Genomic DNA, 19,408 nt, shown 5'->3' on the forward strand with positions numbered 1-19,408 from the left:
CGTGAACCGACGTTATATCCTTAAATTCGAGTGCCGCGCTTGGCAAGAAAACCAGAAAGCTGCACTCACTAAAACACATATAATCTGCAAAAAAAAAAGTCCTTTATAGTTAGAGAAACTTCTTTAATAATAATAACAACAACAATGACAAATTATTAGCTTTTGAATTTGTTAAAACGTCAGTGATCACGCCTTGTAGAGAGAGAAAAAAGGACACCAACGTCGTGGAGTTGAAAGTTTTCCCTTGTTGTAAGGTTCTACGTTTAAAAGCATCGTCGCTTGTCACATGCCTACACGTTCACATGTTCAAGAACATGCAGACTCCATAGATATTTTAAGCCTTTCTCATAAAGATTTCGTCCAAAGATTCTGTCCCTTGTCCAACTAAATCATGCAAATATTTGAGTGCCTTTTTATATCATGCGGGGAACAGGACGGGACCCACAAAATAATTTCGAGAATTTTTTTTCTTGAAAATAATAGAAAATGGAAATAAATATTGAGCCTGCCTATGGCCAACGTACCATTTTTACAGTAACGAAAATAAAAGTGAACATGTGAGACGGCGATGATCATGGTCCAATATTGGTGCTTAATTAAAATTCAGGGAACTTCAATGTGCCAACTTATCGAAACTCAAGGAAGTCGCTTCTAAAAGCTTGGCAGAATTTTGTGTTACTGTAGTGAATGACGCTCTAATTATGATAATAATTAAAGTCTTTCGGAATTCAGATCATACTAACCAAAGTTTCATCTTTTGGTCTTCAGCCGGCTGCCGAAATGACTAACTATTTCAAATCCATCATTAAAAACGCCATAAAACTATCAATAAATCAGCAGAAACCATTACTATATTATTAACTGTTGCTGATGTTTCATAGCAGAAAAGCATCCGGCAACATTAGGCAGTCCGCTTATTTCAATTCCTTTTTTTATTTAAGTTTTTTAATAAAATTGTCCTTGCAAGACTGATGGTAATTAGAGGTTTGGATATATTTTTAATCATATCCGCTTTTTTGGATATTCACATATTCGGATTTGAATTCGAATAAAGAAAAGTAATATGTGAATCCGAGTTCGAATCCGAATCCAAAATTCGATTTTACAATCTCAATCCGATTTTTATATTTATATCCGAATCTGAATCCAAATTTTGAATTGGATTTTGCCAATTTTCAAAATTTAGTAGCATTAGATACAAGGTATTTGTCTACAAATGAATATGATCCGAATTTGTATTCGAACCCGATCGGATATTTATGTATATCCTGATAAGCTTAGAACCATAACGCCAATGGGAATCATTCTTTTGGTGCCTCTAAACGGACCAACTGCGCTGTGTCCTTGAGAGCAAGAGGGCCTTTGTTTGATGCAACAGCAAGGTGCCAAATGTGCTAAGTGAGAGACCAATGTTTCAAATCTTAAGGGGTTATTTGGTAATAGAGACACTTTGTAAGTATAACAACCCAACCCACTCTCGGGCTCGGGCCCCTGGTTCAACGGATTCCAACCCGCTCTCTAGCAGTTTCGGCTCTAGCCTCAAAAATGCTAAAAATCAGTACAACCATTTATGGTAATCACTCCTCTCTTTATAAACACTTGAAGATTCCTCACAATCTTCAATACGGAACTAAACTTTTAAGACGTTACAGTGAAGGTGACTGTATCATGAATTTGCCCAAAAAATTCGGTCAGATTCTTCAGATACTATAACTATTGCTCTATGAACATACTCTAAACTTTAGGCAGATTTACGAGACACTCATGAAGTGTCATTGCTATCAATGGACACCTAAAAGGTCATTTTCTCTCAAATTATGAGACAATACCACTTCCCCTGGTATGCTCTGCTCCGTCTTCAAACATGATGAATCCATATTAAAAGTCCACTTATCAACACCATCTAGCTATTTATAGAATTTAAAAACAAAAACTTAAAGTAATCTCCAGATCTAGATCTACTTATTATCCCCAGATCTGAATATTATCCAAATCCACCTGAAAGAAGCCGGTGACACATAATTCCGGGGCCCCGTCCACTTCCGGACGAACAAGAGGCTTCCAACCCACCACCCACTTACAACTTAGTCCATATTATTGAAGGAAAAAAGTTTTTTTCCTAGAAAAATGTCGCGGAATGGGCGGGACCCATCGACGCGGGGGCTTAAATTCTTAATCATAATAGACATCTCTAATGATGAATTGATATCTGGGTCCCCATGATCAACAAGATCATCAGGGACCGGTAATCACGGGCGGAGGAACCGCGTCTTATTCTCGCACATCTGGATCCAGAAATGTGCCAACGAAAGAAAGAAATCTGCAAATGGGTCCTTTGTTTTTGTCCGGGGAAGCCAAAGGGAGGGCAGGTGCGGCCAAGTCAAGTTAGGTTTCAGTCCCAACTTTGGACGTCTTTAATTTCTCCCCTCCTTCGGTCCACATTGGCCGCTGCTAAATCCAAGTAACCCCGTTGCACACGCCTCATGAGGCCCAGCTCTCTTCCGACCCACTCCATCTGGCTCATACTTGATCCTAGTTCTCAAAAGAAAGCTGCCAACAAGTTTTATCTTATATCCTATATATATATATATATATATATATATATATATATATATATATATATATAAAAGAGAGAGAAAGAGAGAGAGAGAGAGTTTTTTTTTTTTTAATGTAATGAATCCTTGATACGTGATCATAAGATGAAACATCTTAAGGCAATCATGTTTTTAGCATGAAATGCGTTTTTTTGAGCCATAAAAAAGTCAAGCAACTCCTATAACATCAAAGAGGATATTTTACCGGGCTGTTTGGTATTAGGAATATTTCACGAAACACTCATGCGGTGTTCCTAATGCCAAACATTTCGTATAAAGTCATTTGGTAGTAGGAATATTACATGAATGTCTCATAAATCTGTCCATAGATTAAGATAGATTCGTGCATATTAGTTCTGGTGTTCTATGAATCCGTATATTGTCATATGACAACACTTAGAGAGAATTGCTTATGCCAAACAACCCATGTAGGATCGAGTTGAGACAGAATCTATACTTTTTGATAAATAGCGGCGACCGAAACTCGTATATTCGAGTTAAAAACATTTTAAAGAGTGTAACTTGAGGAATTTAACATCCAAACTGCTGTTTGAAACACGTTAAATAACTTTTTCTCCTTCTGGCCTTCATGTGTTGAAGAAATGAAAGAAAATTGTTTGCGTTGCCCCAATAATTGATTGTTCAGCAACCCTTCTCTCCTCTGCAAGACGGGAGTGGACAGGTTGGCCATGAAATCCCATTAAAACTTCACCCCATGGAGATCTTATCTTATAGTAAACTGCTCGACATATTCAATAATTTAAAGTTTAGTTTGTCCCCCTGAATTCAACATTTTATTTATTTATTTATTTATTTACTTATTTATTTATTCAACAGAGACTGAGTTGCACAGTCAAACTAGGCATCTTAGAAGCTCAACAACTTTGGTATTTATTAAAAAAAAATATAATTTTCAATATAATATCCTTATTTCATTTAGTTTCATGAGTTTTAGTATTAGCAGATATGTATTTTACAATTTGAAAATTTAACACATTTTAAGTGTTCACTTGTCAACTGCATGTACGCAAATTATTGAACCATGTTCGTGAATGTACGGAAATATAAACAATTTCGACCCGGGGTTTAGCAAGTCTGCCTTGACCCGATCGGGTTCCCATCATCCCTCTGCTTGGATCCAACATATTTTCGGATCCAGACCTGATTTCACTACGGCATAAATAAGTAGGGGTAGAGCGGGTTCCCTTCAGCTGGATCCAATATGTTTTCGGATCCAGATCTGATTTCATCTTGTCTCCTACAGTAAGTGGGGGTTGGTGAGACCTCCTCCGACGGGTCCAGATACGGGATCCATTTTGCATGGATCCAAAATCAATGCTTTCAAACTTAGTTGGAGTCGGACGGGTCCCACCATACGAAATAAGGATCTCGTGGAAACACGCAAAAGTCATTTAAAGTTTAGTCCAGGGACCCAATTGAGTCTGACCCGAATAAAGGTCCAGATTTAGTTAAGGCCCACAAGTCGGCAGGCTGGTTTGGATGGATCCGAACGTCATACAAAACGCCGAGGCTCATAGTCATAGATAGAGATATCAGGGCTTTTGGAGCCATTTGGAAGGAACTGATTCGAAATTTCTGCCTTCTTTTGGCCTCACTTGGGTGTGGATTTTGGATATGGATCCATCGATCCAAATTCTACTCTTATCGAATCATTCTGGAACACGGATCTGGATCGTGTGCGCAGTACCCAAAACCGATCCGGAATTTCATGGTCAGAGACTCGAAGGAGGACAGGACAGGACAGGACAGGAGGAGTCCGGGGCGTTTCAGTATTGCCGTTTGCGAAATTACCTGTTTACCCTCAGGATCTGATCCACCAGAGTTTGAAATTTGAAAACTAGGGAAGTTTGAACCGTCGTTTGACTTGCCGTTCGATCGTTCCTCCCCAATTCCCATGCCGAGCCATCAGGGAAACCCTTCTCTGCTCATCCTCTCTTCCCCAATGACCAATTTAACCTTATAAATTAGGACCAACATTCGATTGCATTTTCCCGATACAGGGTCCAAGTGTCAAGTATTTCTGGGGCTTATCAATGTCAAATTTAATGGTGTGCATGCATTGCTGAAACCCGACCTAAAATATTCTTTGAAATTATCGTATGCTTAGTGGATCGGCTGTGAATCGGTCGAAATAAAGCTTTTTTTTTTATAGATAAATGAAAACAATATAAGAAATGTTAAGGTGCATGCATTTAGAACATTAGTGAAAACTTGGCATGTGACATTTCTTGAATGGTGTCGTGAAATTGAATTGGTTTGCTACCGATTCAGTTAGAGTTGGCCGGTTCAAACTAATTGAGGCTGCTTTTAATGACATTGATTCGGACCAAAACTTAATTTCACATTTAAAGAGTTGCATATCGACTCTAACGAGACATTCTCCATAAGTTGAAGCAAGGCGTGTATCCCTTAGAGCTCATATGACCACAGTGTCAAATTGTTATTGTCTCATAAATATGTTTTAAATGAAACATTGAGTAAGAGTGTTTTATGAATATGTCTCAATTTATGAATAGATTTATAAGACAATTACTAGTGTCAAACTTATAAAACATGACGACAAGACGGGGCCTTAGAGTTTTATTTCTTCTCACTACATTGAAAAATAAACCAAGAAAAGAAGTTGAGTACATGCATGCACTCGAGATAAAAAAAAAAAGAAAAAAAAACAAAGTTGGCCATACATGCCATATTCATGTTCATCTGATATAGTGTAACATTTGACATTAAACGTGATTCTTCAATTGGGTCAATGGTCAAGACTACGCCCCACGAGAAGCTATAAAGAGATTTACATTCATAATTATTTGCCTATTGGTCAGAACCCTTCCAATAATGGGTAACTTCTTAGGTTCTTCTTTATATTAAAGTACTACGCAGAGTTGGGCATAGTTTATGATGATTTTAGAATAGATTATTAATTCAACTTGTGCTTCGATATGCAAATTTTTTATTGTAATGTAGAGAGAGAAACATTGTCTTTGTTCAAGTAGATAATGGGTTTGGTCTGGGTAACAATGTTTTTAGAAACCCGAGGCCGGTCTCTTCCATAGTGAGTTTGGTCGGACAAGAGCTAGGTCCGACGCTAATACTCTACATTAATTGCACTTTACTTTGGTGTTAGTGCCCGCCGGTGCACTCCAAATTCCAACATTTGGACCACGAATCTGAATTATAAGCGAACTTAGCAGTCCTCTTAAAATACTGATTTACCGCAGGCAGGTTATGCAAGTAATTATCAGAAAACCACAAGGCCAAGATCGACACTGGATTTAATCCCGATCTCAACTATTTCGGGCCTCTCTTCGGTGCGCTATTTTGAGGGGTCGTTCGCAGTCCAAGGGCAAAACCGTCTAATCATGATATTAAAGTCCGTTTTCGTCCTTGACTACAGAAATAGGGTTCTCTCGTCAAATGCCACCCACCAACGAGGACGTTTCGGTCATTTCGCCCCCTCCCATTGATCGCCCTCTCAACCCGTTTTTAAAAGGGCGCAAAAATAGCTGAGGAAAGAAGGGGAGAAGACGCAAGGGAGAAAAAACGATCTGTGTTTGAGCGACGATCGAGTTCGCAACCCGGCGAAGATTCCATTTCCGGCGAGTGGCTTTCTTCGGCGGAGGTAAGGCCTCTTTTCCTCTCTCTCCCGCTGGCTTTCGCTGTGGTCTCACTGCGACTCTTGCTGCGTTCTTATTGAAATCTTAGGCGAAGTCCTAAACAACGCACTGGAATCCTTCTCCACTTGATCCTTGATTTCGGCCTTCCATTGCGATAAGCGTTTGAGAATAGACGGATTTCTCTATATCCTGCTCGTTTTGCTGGTTTTGAGCTTCGAGGAAGCTCATTTTTGCTTACCCCGCTAGAAGGATCTTGTTGCCATTATTTCTTTCTGTTTTTTCTTCTTCTGCAGTCATCGTCATTGTCTTCATCGTCATCACATCATCTGATCAATACTCCTTTTCTCTATGAGAGCCAACAATTTCGAAAACAGCCTTCTTTTATCATTTTTAAATTGTGTAGAGAATATACTCATGTTACTGACTACAGGATTGTACCCTTGAAAATGAGAGATTCCTCCTGCTTTGGGTCTTCAAGTGTCTAGCTAAATGTCGCTTACCTTCGCCACCGTCTACAAACTGCTGATTAAAATTTTCAACTAGCGATCACAATTTTTCTTTCTATCAGAAGGCAAAAGCAGTCACTTTTCGGTGTCAAAGTTAGTCTTTTGAAAATGTTGAAAGTTTAGTCTACGGGGAAGGATCTTGAACTCATTTGTGAAAAGGTGCGCCGTAAAAATCTGAACAGAGTTTCTTGGCAAAAACATGGTTTTACATTATTTTGCCTCCTCCTAATACAAAATATGAGTGTGATAACTTGGGCCTTAGCATCCTCCCTTGTGCAAGCACATACAATAGGTGTACAACATAAAGTTGCGGTAGGAGGGATGGGTAAGGAGTTTTAACTTTTAAGCCGCTCTCAAGAGGATCAGGTGGTCAGGGTATTGTTTACAATTTGAATAGTATTTTTGTTTTTTTCTAAAATTTTCCGGGAGTTCCTGATCCCTACTTTTTGTTAAAAATAGAACATTTCTATCCTTTCGTTTTTCAGTTTTCTTGTGGATGAAAGCGCCCACTGAGATGCTCTTTCCCAATATTGTCAAATCGTTGCCGGGAAATGTACAGAATCTGCCTCTGTTGGACGCGTTCAAATTTGGACCGGGTTCATGGTTATATCTTGGAGAGTTTCACCAACTGAAAAAGCTTACTCGAAAAGGACATTTTCTGTGTATATAACATAAGCATTTAAAAAGCCAAATATTAAAAATTCAAACATAACCTGTTTTTGTTATTCAAAAGTTGAATGCCTGGAAAACTTATTTTCTTAACAAAACTAGGTCTCGAACGCAGTTTTATTGCTATCCATAGTCAATACGTACCAAACTTTCTCAGATTCTTGAAGCGGATAGGAGAAAGAAGCGGATAAAGTAAACCAGCCAATAGGTTTGCATGGTTATATCTTGGAGAGTTTCACCAATTGCAAAAGCCTACTCGAAAAAGACATTTTCCGTCTATAACATAAGCATTTAAAAAGCCAAATATTAAAAATCCAAACTTAACCTGCTTTTGTTATTCAAAAGTTGAATGCCTGGAAAACTTATTTTCTTACAAAAACCAGGTCTCGAACGCAGTTTTATTGCTATCCGTAGTCTATACGTACCAAACATCCTCAGATTCTTGAAGCGTATAGGAGAAAGGAGATGATAAAGTAAACCAGCCAATAGGTTTGAACTTCAATACAGAGTTATCAGGAGCCGTTAATACAAAGGATGATGATTGAGGAGTGACCTAGCTGTCCTTGGGGCATTTTACATTTATTACTGGGGATATGGGCTATGCATGTACATAGTGCAACGCCTCCCCTCTTAGGCACCGACCTTACCCTGTTTCTGCCTTCATTCTTTCTCCAGAAGATTCCCTTCAATTGTTTACCCAAATTTAAAAAAAAAACCCTCATATGATCAGTTAGAATGGAATCAATAAAAAAAAAATTGGGTTACTATCATTTAATTAATTGTCTTACAACTTGTCATTTTTCTTATCAGTAGTCACTGTATCTTCTTTTTCAAAATTTTGAAGCTAATAAATCATTATGTGCTTTATTTTTTGTAATTTTCATACGAGTCTTTTGAATTTTTAAAAACTATTTTCTTATTTATATGTTTTCTGTTTCTAATGTTTAATTTTTTAAACATTCAATCTTCTATTTTGTGCAATTGAAAAATGAAAATTTCTGAATCTTTTTATGGGGCAATTTGATTAAAATCTGACTTCATTAATACTTGCAGGAAGTACATCTGTCGTTTTCGATGATGTTGCAGTCTCACCCGGCCCAACCTTCCAACATGCCCATGTGCAAACTCCCCCACTACACCGTACTATCTAGTTCAATAACCCCAACCGGAATATATAATATTTAGGAACCGGCTATGCCAATTCTTCCTCCTCTTTGGTTAGGATCTCAGACCCGTTTGGTTGTCCGTTTTGGGTTCATCAAGATCGTGAGCTCACGGATTTGTCACGGTTGAATATTTAAACCTCCAGGGTTAATCTAGCCTCAGCCCAAGTTAAGGTGAATTTACATGAGCCAAGATTAGAGATCCAATGTCAGCTCGTTCTTTATGTATTTGTTTCATTTGTTTTAATTTGGCAAATATTATTAAACCTCAAGCGAGCGAATCAATATTATTGTGTCTACATCATTTTTTACGAGAACGGTAATTAAGATGTTTGCATTGTGAGAGCTATCAATTTAGGATTTACATATCCGTAGTATTCGCATCGATTATTTGCTTTGAGGCTTCTGAATCTAGGGGATACATGTCCCTCCTGTTAATCTCGGACGTAAATGGTCGGAACTCGGAATTTGTTGTTCGAATTTGGTTTCTAATCGCGTGTGCTGAATTCAACCGAATCTGATTTTCAATGCAATGTATTTAAGTAATGAAACCTTTTGGTTTACTTCCCTAACTTAATTGTCTCTGGTTTTCGACCTCCGGCTCCGCTCCCATAGACTAAGGTTTCTGACATATTTCGACTTGCAGTCCATCTCAAGATCGTGCCGCTTTTGATGATTATTTGCTCGGTTGCAAGTATTGTTAACTTTCGATTTTTGTTGCTTTCCTTTCTGGAACATAGGCGGCAGATCGAGCGCTGAAAATCGAGCAACTGAAGGAAGCCAATGCCGACTGTAAGGTATGCGCTTGGAGGACTATCCCATTTGTACATTTGGTTTACCGGTAGAATGCAAATAGATCAGGTGCGATGTGATCTCAAGTCCAAATTTACACACTGTTCAAACATGGTCTTATGTGCGCTAGTTAAACATTAAACTTTCAATAAAATTTTCCCTAATAAATTCATTTTTCTGGGGGAGCAAAAGTCAGTTCACTTGATATTTTAAAGCCCCGGTAAGAATAATTTATGTTTTTATCAGTTTACCATTTTCTTGAGCCATATGTGCGGCCTCATGTGTAGAATATGATGTGACATGATTTTAATTCAAAACTAACCTGGGAATCACATTAACATGATTTATGGTTTAGGCTATTTTATATGCTTACGCTGGTAGACTCCAATGAGACATTTCTACTTTCACAAAATGGCTAGTTGATTTCTCATCATCACCGTGTCCAAAGTGGAATCATGCACTGGAAATCATTAATCTTGTCCACTGTCAAGTGCATCCTTGCGACTGGATCTCATATTTTCTTAGTTAGATCCAGGGAGAGTCCAGAGGAAGGGTGTGAACTGTTTTCCCTATTGAACAAGACCAGTCTACCTGTCATAACGGGTCATTTAGCGGGTGACTTAAATAACATGAAGTGATGAAGACCCACCACCAGATTGTACACTCGCAGTTGACGATGTCTCATCAACATCAAGACGTTGAAAGCCAACCAGGACAAGTGTGTGTATTATTGTTTCATATTAAAGGGGTGGCGCGCCTGGCTACCTGATCTACTATCCCTGATTCCCGTGTGTACGCTGCACCGGCGACTTACATGTGTGAAGGAAATTCAGTTTAAAGGACCAGTTAGGAACTAGGTGCATCTGTAGGCTTCCGGCTGTTCGTTTGTTCACCCGTAACGTTGAATCATTTTCACAGGGGGGGACCAGAGATGTCGCAACGAACGTTAAGGCCACTGTCGCATTTGAAAACAACAAGCTCCGAGCCAGATGGTGGACAAGCAACGAACCGGCACAGTGTTGACCGCAGCCCGAGAGTCAGTGACAGAAGGTCTCCAAGAGCGCATACGGCTGAGGTACGGCCTCCTCTTGCCATGTATTGGTTTTTAATTGAGCCATTCTGCATATTCATTCTCTTGCTTATGACTTTATTAATTTCGTTTCCACTTGCTTTACATTAGTTGTTAATTGAAGCCGTTCTGCATGTATGGAGAGAGAGATACCCTAGGCTATCACGTTATGCCCTTAAATTGTGACTTGCTTCAATCATAAACTTGGGTAATCATAAACTTGGGTACCGCTTCAATTAAATCCTCGTCCCCATTATAGTAACTCTATGTGCGATAGATGGCATTGACAAATATAAAATTGACTATGAATCATTCTGCTCCTTGTCAAGATCATTGATATATAGGTCCTTAGATGAGATGGAATGTCAGTTTTGTATCTTTTGGAATTCTTACCGTACAATTGTTCTCCAACAGAAGAAAGCACTTGCAAATTCACCGTTGCAGAAGAAACGAACTAGCCGAATCTCTAACCTTGAATCTCAATTGGGCCAAGCACAAGATGAAGTAAAAAAATTGAAAGAACAATTGGCATATGCACAGAGTGCCAAGAAAGAGCCCGCAATGGAGTCAGAAGAAACCAAGAAACGGATTTCTACTGATCAACCTTCTACTCTTGATGTTGGCCAAGAACCAGTTAGCCCGATGGCAGATTTCCCTGCATCACCGAACACTCCACCAGAAAAGGAGAAACCTTGTGCAATGAATCTAGAGGATGAGATGCCATCGGAGGAGAGCTTAGACTTGCAGGGCATTGGTAATTCAAGCAGTAGTCATGAATTCAAAAGTGTTCTGAAAACGGACAGTACTATTTCAGAAGTATCTGACATGCTGCATAAGAGCGGTGGGTGCACAGAAAGCATGGGGAGTGCAGAAATAATGGAACTGAAGGCAAAGCTGCTCAGACAAGAACAAGACCTGATGAGGCTTTCTCGAGAGAATGAAGACCTTGTAAGTTCCCCTCGTTGTCTTCTCATTTCTTGTATTAGTGCGTTTTTTTTTTTATAGTAAACATGAAATATGATCTTTTGATCAAATTTGGATATATAAGTTCTAAAGAATGTCAATGGACTTCTGCACCTATTTAAATGAATTTTGACATGGGTGGTCGCAGACCATGATATTCTTTTAGCAGATTCATAATTTTAAACTGAATTAGCTCCAAAAGTTCTATTTTCATTTTCCTCATTTATTTTGTCTACCTGACAGAAACTTCAGTTGTTGGAGGTTGAAGAGCTAAGGACAAAAGAAGAGGAAACAGCCGAACAGGTGAAGCGATTAACTGAAGAACTCGAAGAAAGCAAGCAGAGGACAACACAAGCGACCGAGCAACTTGAAGTAACAATTCAGTCAAAATCAGAGTTGGAAGCAGAGATGAAGAGGGTGAAAGTGCAGGCAGAGCAATGGAGGAAGGCAGCGGAAGCAGCGACTGCCATGTTGACATCAGTAGATAACTATGTTGGTTCAGAGATCAATGGCCGATGTGGGAATAAACACTTGCCTCATGGTTTAGAGGACTCTGGTTATATGGGTTCAGACTCTCCAATGACAGATAGCATGGAAGATGTCTATGCAGGAAAGCGAAAGGGAGGTGCAGGAATCAAGAGATTTGGTGAATTTTGGAAGAAGAAAGGCCCCAAGTAGTGTGATCCTGCTTGCTCTTCAGTTTTTCCTTTTTCTTTTTTTCTTTTTCGACGTTAACGTGTGATGCTCCTGTTCTTTTATTGTAATTCAAGAGGGTAAGCTCCTTTCTTGTCCCTCCTTTGACGGAAGTAGGAGAGAGAAAAAAGAAAAGAAGTTCGGCAATGGGAGATGGAGGGCGGAAAGAGAGTGCTATCTTTTTAACGAAATTACAAAATTTTCATGAATCATTTTCTTGCTTTTGCACTTGTGAAGATCAGCTGTTGTTCTCCGTCGAAATCAGGCTGGTTTGACAGAGCCAGCAAGTGCTCCTTCTACCTGGCTCCAGGCGGTTGGACTTAAAGCTCTTCAAGTTGGAAAAAGGTTGAGACTTGAGAGTTTGAATACTGGAGATGCATCTCTTCTGGCGTAATTTAGAGGGGATCTGCCCAACACTTAGCTCTGTGCGTTAAGAATAGGACACTGGCTTGCCATTACTTAAGAGCATGAAGAATGGTAGCAAATAGTGTGTGTTTCTGTATGAAGATGGACCTCTGATCAGCTTATAGACGTTCTTCTTAAATCTGAAGTTACATGGTGCTTTTGCAACCTGCACTTCAGAAACATGCTTTTGCAACCTGTACTTCAGAAACATGCTTTGAAAAAAGAACTCTTATTTGTCAGACCAAGATGCCCCAAAAACAAACCTACCAATTTGAGTGCAAACCTTCTGGCTGCTGGATCCCTCCATTGATTTCAAAAATTCGGACCATTTCTAGATTTGTGCATGTCATCCAATCTTATTTGTATCGTGCCAATTTTATCGGATGTATTTAAAGAGACCAAGCCTACCAATTTACATCAGTTAGATCAGCTGGATGTAAGGAGAGTCGGGCGCAGAATTTTATATTTTGGTTCGTTAAATCAAATTTAAATCGTATTCTGATTTGGTAGGAGTTTCTTTCCTTCTTGAATCTGACGTATATCCAATTCTTGTGGGCATCAATTCAAGTCCAACTACGGATCCAAGTAAGCGACGTTGATTAGCCGGATCGGCTTCACGTGTTTGTGGTGCTTATTTCATGAGAGCCTATTTAAAGAGCCAGAGGTTCATGGGTTTATGAGTTTCAGATTGGATCCGTTATCTACTGCAATGTTTTCTTTTTATCAGTACAAAGGTGTGGTCGAAAGACCTGAATGATACCGTTAATAAAGATGGAGAAAAATGATGGTGGTGATATTAGAATGTAGTGTTCTTTTGCACATCTTGTGCTTAAGTTTTTATTCTAAGTGAGCAGAAGACTATTCCAACCACTTTGTTCGAAAGGCCAAACCCTCTTTCCTTTATTTTTCTAAGGTTTAGGGCTTACTTTTATTGCATTCATTATTTTTCAACTTACATATCGTTGTATTTCTTTTGCAGCACAAAAGGTTGACACCATAGAAATCAAAACCAAACTGGCCGCTTGTCAGCCCCCATTCCAACCATTGCGCCAACTCTATCTCTTAGAGATACATTTCCTATTTTTTCTTCCTTCTCTCTAAGAGAGGAATTTCAATTCGCATCTTCCATTACTTATGATCCAATTGATCCAAGCTTAAAATAGATTCCACGCCAAGGTGGTGATTCCAAATCTAGTATTTGGACATTCACATTGGACCAGAAAAAAAAAGTGAGTCAAAACATGGGCATTTTGCACAGCAAACAAATATAAATGACATACATATATAACATAAATGTCTAAACCCGCGTGAAATAAATGAAACAAAATAAAACAAAAGATTCGATCCATTTTCAAAAGAAATTAGAAGGTTTCTCCGATAAAAAATGCAGACCCAAAGTTTTACTCTTCTACCTAAATCAGATCCGTTTTTTGCAACGATCTTCACTCAAGCTTCGTCTTCTCTCTAGACAGACTCGAAGTGCAGCCAGCTTCGTTCTGTAACTTCTGTCCCAGTCGCCATCTCTCTCTCTCTGGTTCTTTTTCACGTTATTTAAATCCAACCCTCGTGTTGGTCGGCTCTGTTTCTCTCCGTCCTCCTCTCCTTTCTCGTGCTCCAATGGCAGCCTCTTCTTCCTTTGGCCGATTACTCGTTAGACCTTGAAGAGCTTCGTCGGTTTCAATCCATCGCCAAGAGGCCAGAGTTCTCTCTCTCATCTGCAGCAGGGATGTCAATGGATCAGATTCAAATTAGATATACCTTTTATCATATCAGATTTTTCGGATATTCATATATTTGGATTCAGATGAGAAGAAGTTTATACCATGTTCGAATCCGACTTTAATATATACATCTGAATCCGATTCAAATTCGATTTTGAGTTGTACTTGAATCCGATCCGAATCCGATTTTTTAGTTATACTTGAATCCGAATTTTAAGTTATATCTGAATCCAAACGTAGAGCATGAGTTGGTGTCCCTACGTTTTGAAGTTGTGACCTATGAATGATTGAGCAAGAGATTTAGCCAATACCAACTTAAAGTTATGACATAAGAAGAATATAAATTGCATATGTAAATGTATAATCTGATTAAGAGGTAATGATTTTTATGAAGTTGCATGTAATAATAGTAAAATAATTACCATATTACCATTTAACTTAAAGAATTTAAAACTATCACATAAAACTAATTAATTAACAATTCATATTGTATTTAATTAAACTATTATAGTTAAGACATCAACTATACATGATGTCTTAAATAATGTATTTATTTAATTAACATTAATAAAAAAACTTGTATAAAAAATTTTCAATAAAATAAGTACTTTTAAAAATATGAAAATTAATCACAAAAAAATATAGTTAATGTGAATTATCTGTTGGTAAGTTTGTCGTATATAAAAAAAAATTAAAAATTATGTTTTAACTTCATTTAAAATTTTAGAATCATAAAAATTTAAAAATTATGTTTTAACTTCATTTAAAATTTTAAAACCATAGTTTGGTTCTTGCAATAAAACAACTAGTAAGTTTATCGTATATAAAAAAAAATTAAAAAACTATATTTTGGCTTCAGTTAAAATTTTAAAACTATAGTTTGACTTTTGTAACAAAACAACTCGTAAGTTTATCGTATAAAAAAAATTATGTTTTAGCTTCAGTTAAAATTTTAAAGAAATGAATTTAAATGTGTCATCTAAACATCGAACTAATTATTCAAAACTAATTAAAACTATTTTTTCACATATCCAATTCTTTGAAAACATTTTTTTATGAGGTGTTGTACTCATTATAAATGATATTTTGAGTTCTTTCATGGAGTTGATTTTGTCAATGTTGATAATTAAGAAAAAATGATGATAGAAACATGTCAATTAATAGTCAAAGACTAAAATACTTTATTTTATTTTTTTCTAGTTCTTTTATATAAATTTGTATTATTTAATCAATTCATATAATTTATTAAATCAAACAATTTATTGTTTTCCTACTAGTTGTTTTTGTTTTTAAATTTGTGAATTATGTATTGTATATCAAATACCTAAGACTTTTGGACATACTATATGATTATACAAAATAATTTACTTGATTAATTAAACAAATAATTGATCATTTAACAAATAAAACTTTTTTGTGAATTCACTTGTTGTTTCATATTAAATATATTTATTTACGATTAATGTTCATATTTTTAAAAATACTCATTTTATTGAAATTTCTTGATACAAATTATTATTATTATTTTTAATTAAATAAATATATTATTTAAGATATCTTGTTTAGTTGATGCCTTAACTATAATAGTTTGCTTGTTTACACAAAAATATTTAATTAAATATAATATGAATTATTAAATATATTTATTTGCAATTAATTTTCATATTTTTAAAAACCCTCATTTCATTGAAATTTCTTGATACAAGTTTTTTTTAATTAAATAAATAGATTATTTAAGATATCTTGTTTAGTTGATGCCTTAACTATAATAATTTGCTTGTTTACTACAAAAATGTTTAATTAAATATAATATGAATTATTAATTAATTAATTTTATGTGATATATTTTTAAATACTTTAAGTTAAATGGTGTACATGGTAATTATTTGACTATTATTATATGATCTTAATAGAATTCATATTCTTATTTAGTTAGAATTTTAAGTTGGTGCGTTTGGTCAGTCATTGGTCTCAACTTCAAAACGTGGAGACACCAACTCAAGGTTCTGATTCGGATTTTAGCACCAGCGTTTTGGATTCAGATATCAACTCACGGTTCGGATTCGGATTTTAGATTTGGATATCAACTCATGGTTTGGATTCGGACATCAAGCTGTAATTCGAATTCAAATATCAAGCTGTAATTCAGATTCGAATATCAACTCAGGCTTCAGATATACGGTTAAGTATCCGATCGAATAAGATGGTTGAGTATCCGATCATATATTTACTTAATACTGAATCCAAATCCGATCGGATGTTATTTCTTATATCCGAATCTCGCAAGCCTCAATAACAAGGTGCAACTCCTTTCTCTTCTGCTTATTGTCTTTTGCTTGGTTGTTTTAGTCGTGATTTCGTGGGTGTTGATTTTTTTTTCCCCTCCTGTTATTGGTTCTTCACTATTTCATTGTGTAAGTTCCGTTTGTTTGAAGTGGCAAGATGTTCCTAGCGATAATTAGTTCTCTAGGTTGGGATGTTGCACGTCCTCCTCCTATGACATTAATGGGTGTTGTATACTTTTGCAGTGATTTGTCGTGTTCCTTTGAATTTCACAATAACATGGTGATGCTTATATTGGTTTTGGTTTTTTCTTGCTTCTTGCATTCGTCTTATTTACATGGTCTAGTGTTTTACAAGCATGCGCATTTTCAACAACATTGTGAGAGGTTCAACTTCACTACCGCAATCTGAGCAGAATGATTTTGCTTTTGTTTGCTATCTAGAGTACCTAAATATGCTAAATATGTTGCTCATTTGATCCTGTAGAACATTTGGACTAACTGGATTGACTCGATGAGAGTTCATCTTTGTAACAGGTCTGTCGGTACTAGTTTTAACATTTGAACTTAAGAGGGCACAGTGTCAGTATGGTACTGTGTTTGATGCTTTGGTTGTTATAAGTTCGTCTGCATTTTCTTGCTTAATAGCATTGCATATTTTCTACTTGATGACTAAAGAGAAAAAAAGCTCAACTTTGTTATGTTCTCTTGTCGAACACCTGTTTAAGGTGGAAAATTGCGGTGTTTTCTCTCTTTAGGGAATGACCAGGTCCACCAACAACCTACAAAGTGATCCAGATGTGCTGATAAGTGGGTGCATTAGATGCTCTATGTCTATCATGTCTTACGGTTCATTTATCTAATCATATAACTGTTTAAGATAGAAAATTCATGTTTAGTAGCGAGTTCACTCATTTGTCAAGCATACTGGATGTTTTATAAGGGCATGGATGTGGTAGCTCTGGACCTTTGGCCAGTTCACGTTTCTTTCTACTTCATAACTGTTGTTGTTTTTGGTCTTTATTGGTACTTAGCTGCTTGCTTGTGCTCACAACTTTATAGTTGTCAAAGGCTGAAGCACTTGTACCGATTGCAAGAACTCCCACTCCAGCTGCTTCGAACGGCAAAGCTACTGGCTATGTTACACTAGGATCTTTTAGCTGGGACCAGGATACAGATAAACTCAAGGTATGACAATGATAATCCTGAGATTCATATTTCACCTGAGTGATGGACATTTGAATGTTCCATGATCCTTTGAACAGTCTAAGAAACTTGTTGCCATGTCGATCTTCCTTCTTTATGCTTCCACAGAGAAGTCTTTGCCATCTTGTATATTTTGGGAAGACTTGGTACTGGTACTTTTTTGCATTCTGCAGCTTTGCTTTCATCTCATGGCCTTCCTTTCAGTTAGCTGGAACCGGATTGATACTTAGGATATATGCTTTCTTCTCGATTTTCGAATAGGCAAACCTAAGCAGACTTGCTACTTCTTTGTCCAATAAGGAAACTTGGAAGCTGGTTGATGTATAGGGCCATGCTTTCTGAACCGCTATTCTATTATGTTTCTGAACCAATGACAAGTCTTTTGCGGAAGGTAGCTCCTAACTGTTGCAAATTTATAGCCACCTTTCTTATTCAATCCTGTCCGAAGGTAGGTGGAGATCAAAGGGGTAAGAAAGATGAAATGCCTGACAGGAAAAGCAAACTCTTGGAAACGTTTCATTGCTTTTCACCTTGTGTACTTGTCGTGGGCTGGCTGTGTTCCTTTTGAATTAATTATGCCTGAAGCTCTGTACGATGAGCATGCTTTACATGTTAAAATATGTGTATATGGAAATGTTAATTATCACAGGAATAACTATGGCTCTAGGGCTCTAATCCATCTCTTGTTAATTTCCGATGTTTCTTTGATGCTCACAACTGTGTTCTGCTAGAGATGTTGGTTAGCGGTAGCATTGTTTTGATTCACGACTACCACGCTAATTTTGTTTATTTGCTGTGCTCAATCAGCTATATGTCTCGTTAGAGGGCGTGGATCAAGAAAAGGTGGAAACCGAATTTAAGCCAGTGTCTGTTGATGTCAAGTTCCATGACGTCCAAGGGAAGAACTACAGATGCGCAGTGCCCAAACTACATCAAGAAATAGTACCAGAAATCTAAGATCACGGTGAAACCTAATAAAGTGATCATCACACTACAGAAAGCTTCCAAGGGCAATTGGTTAGATTTGCACTTTAAGGAAGATAAGGTAATTTGAGCATCACTATCATTATTGCTTGCCGCTTCATTTGTTCCCTTTTTCTCCATTAAGAATCATGACACGTGTGAACTTTGGTTTGCAGCTAAAGCCAAAGTCCGAGGAAAATCCTGATCCCATGGCAGGAATTATGGATTTAATGAAGGTGATTTAGTCTCTTTTGCCGTTCTTTCAGGAGTTTTTCCGCTTTTGTTTAGATATCCAATAAAAAAAAAATTGGTTCTTAGTTTGCCGTTCTTTTGTAGAACATGTATGAAGAAGGAGACGATGAGATGAAGAGGACTATTGCAAAGGCATGGACTGATGCAAGATCTGGCAAAACTTCAGACTCTTTGTCAGGATTCCGCTAGGAAGAGTACGTGATGGAAAAGCAATTACCTTATATCTCTGCTTCTGTCGTCCATTGTCCTGGCTAAAATTTGTATCCTGCTTGGCTGTAAAGTCTGGCTTTGTATTACCTTGAGAAAGTGTGACCGTTGAGGATCTTTGACATGCATCATTTTCTTCAAAAACAGAGAAATTTGATATGAAAGATTTTAAATTGGGTATGTTTATAGATGGTTTTAGTATATGTGGTTTTCTCGGTGACAGATCAAATTCAGCTTAATCAACTGATTGATACTAATAATTCTATATGTATATTATTATTTTATATT

At 37.1% G+C, this 19,408-nt stretch overlaps 1 protein-coding gene and 1 pseudogene across 1 annotated transcript; both read left to right on the top strand.

Moving 5' to 3' along the window:
- Positions 1-6,111: 6,111 nt before the first annotated feature.
- On the top strand, positions 6,112-12,296 carry LOC116261333 (interactor of constitutive active ROPs 4-like). The gene is made up of 5 exons (XM_031640047.2): positions 6,112-6,234; positions 9,308-9,364; positions 10,278-10,434; positions 10,843-11,376; positions 11,635-12,296. Exons 2-5 carry the CDS (start codon positions 9,351-9,353, stop codon positions 12,067-12,069), a joined length of 1,140 nt encoding a protein of 379 aa, XP_031495907.1. The 5' UTR covers positions 6,112-6,234; positions 9,308-9,350; the 3' UTR covers positions 12,070-12,296.
- On the top strand, positions 12,133-19,219 carry LOC116260654 (uncharacterized; annotated as a pseudogene).
- Positions 19,220-19,408: the final 189 nt, after the last annotated feature.

The sequence above is a fragment of the Nymphaea colorata genome, chromosome 9 (genome assembly GCF_008831285.2).
Source record: "Nymphaea colorata isolate Beijing-Zhang1983 chromosome 9, ASM883128v2, whole genome shotgun sequence".
Lineage (NCBI taxonomy): Eukaryota > Viridiplantae > Streptophyta > Magnoliopsida > Nymphaeales > Nymphaeaceae > Nymphaea > Nymphaea colorata.

Coding starts and splice junctions, on each gene's coding strand:
- LOC116261333 (XM_031640047.2), top strand. Junction 10,435..10,842: donor CAAGAGCGCATACGGCTGAG/GTACGGCCTCCT, acceptor GTTCTCCAACAG/AAGAAAGCACTTGCAAATTC. Junction 11,377..11,634: donor CTCGAGAGAATGAAGACCTT/GTAAGTTCCCCT, acceptor TCTACCTGACAG/AAACTTCAGTTGTTGGAGGT.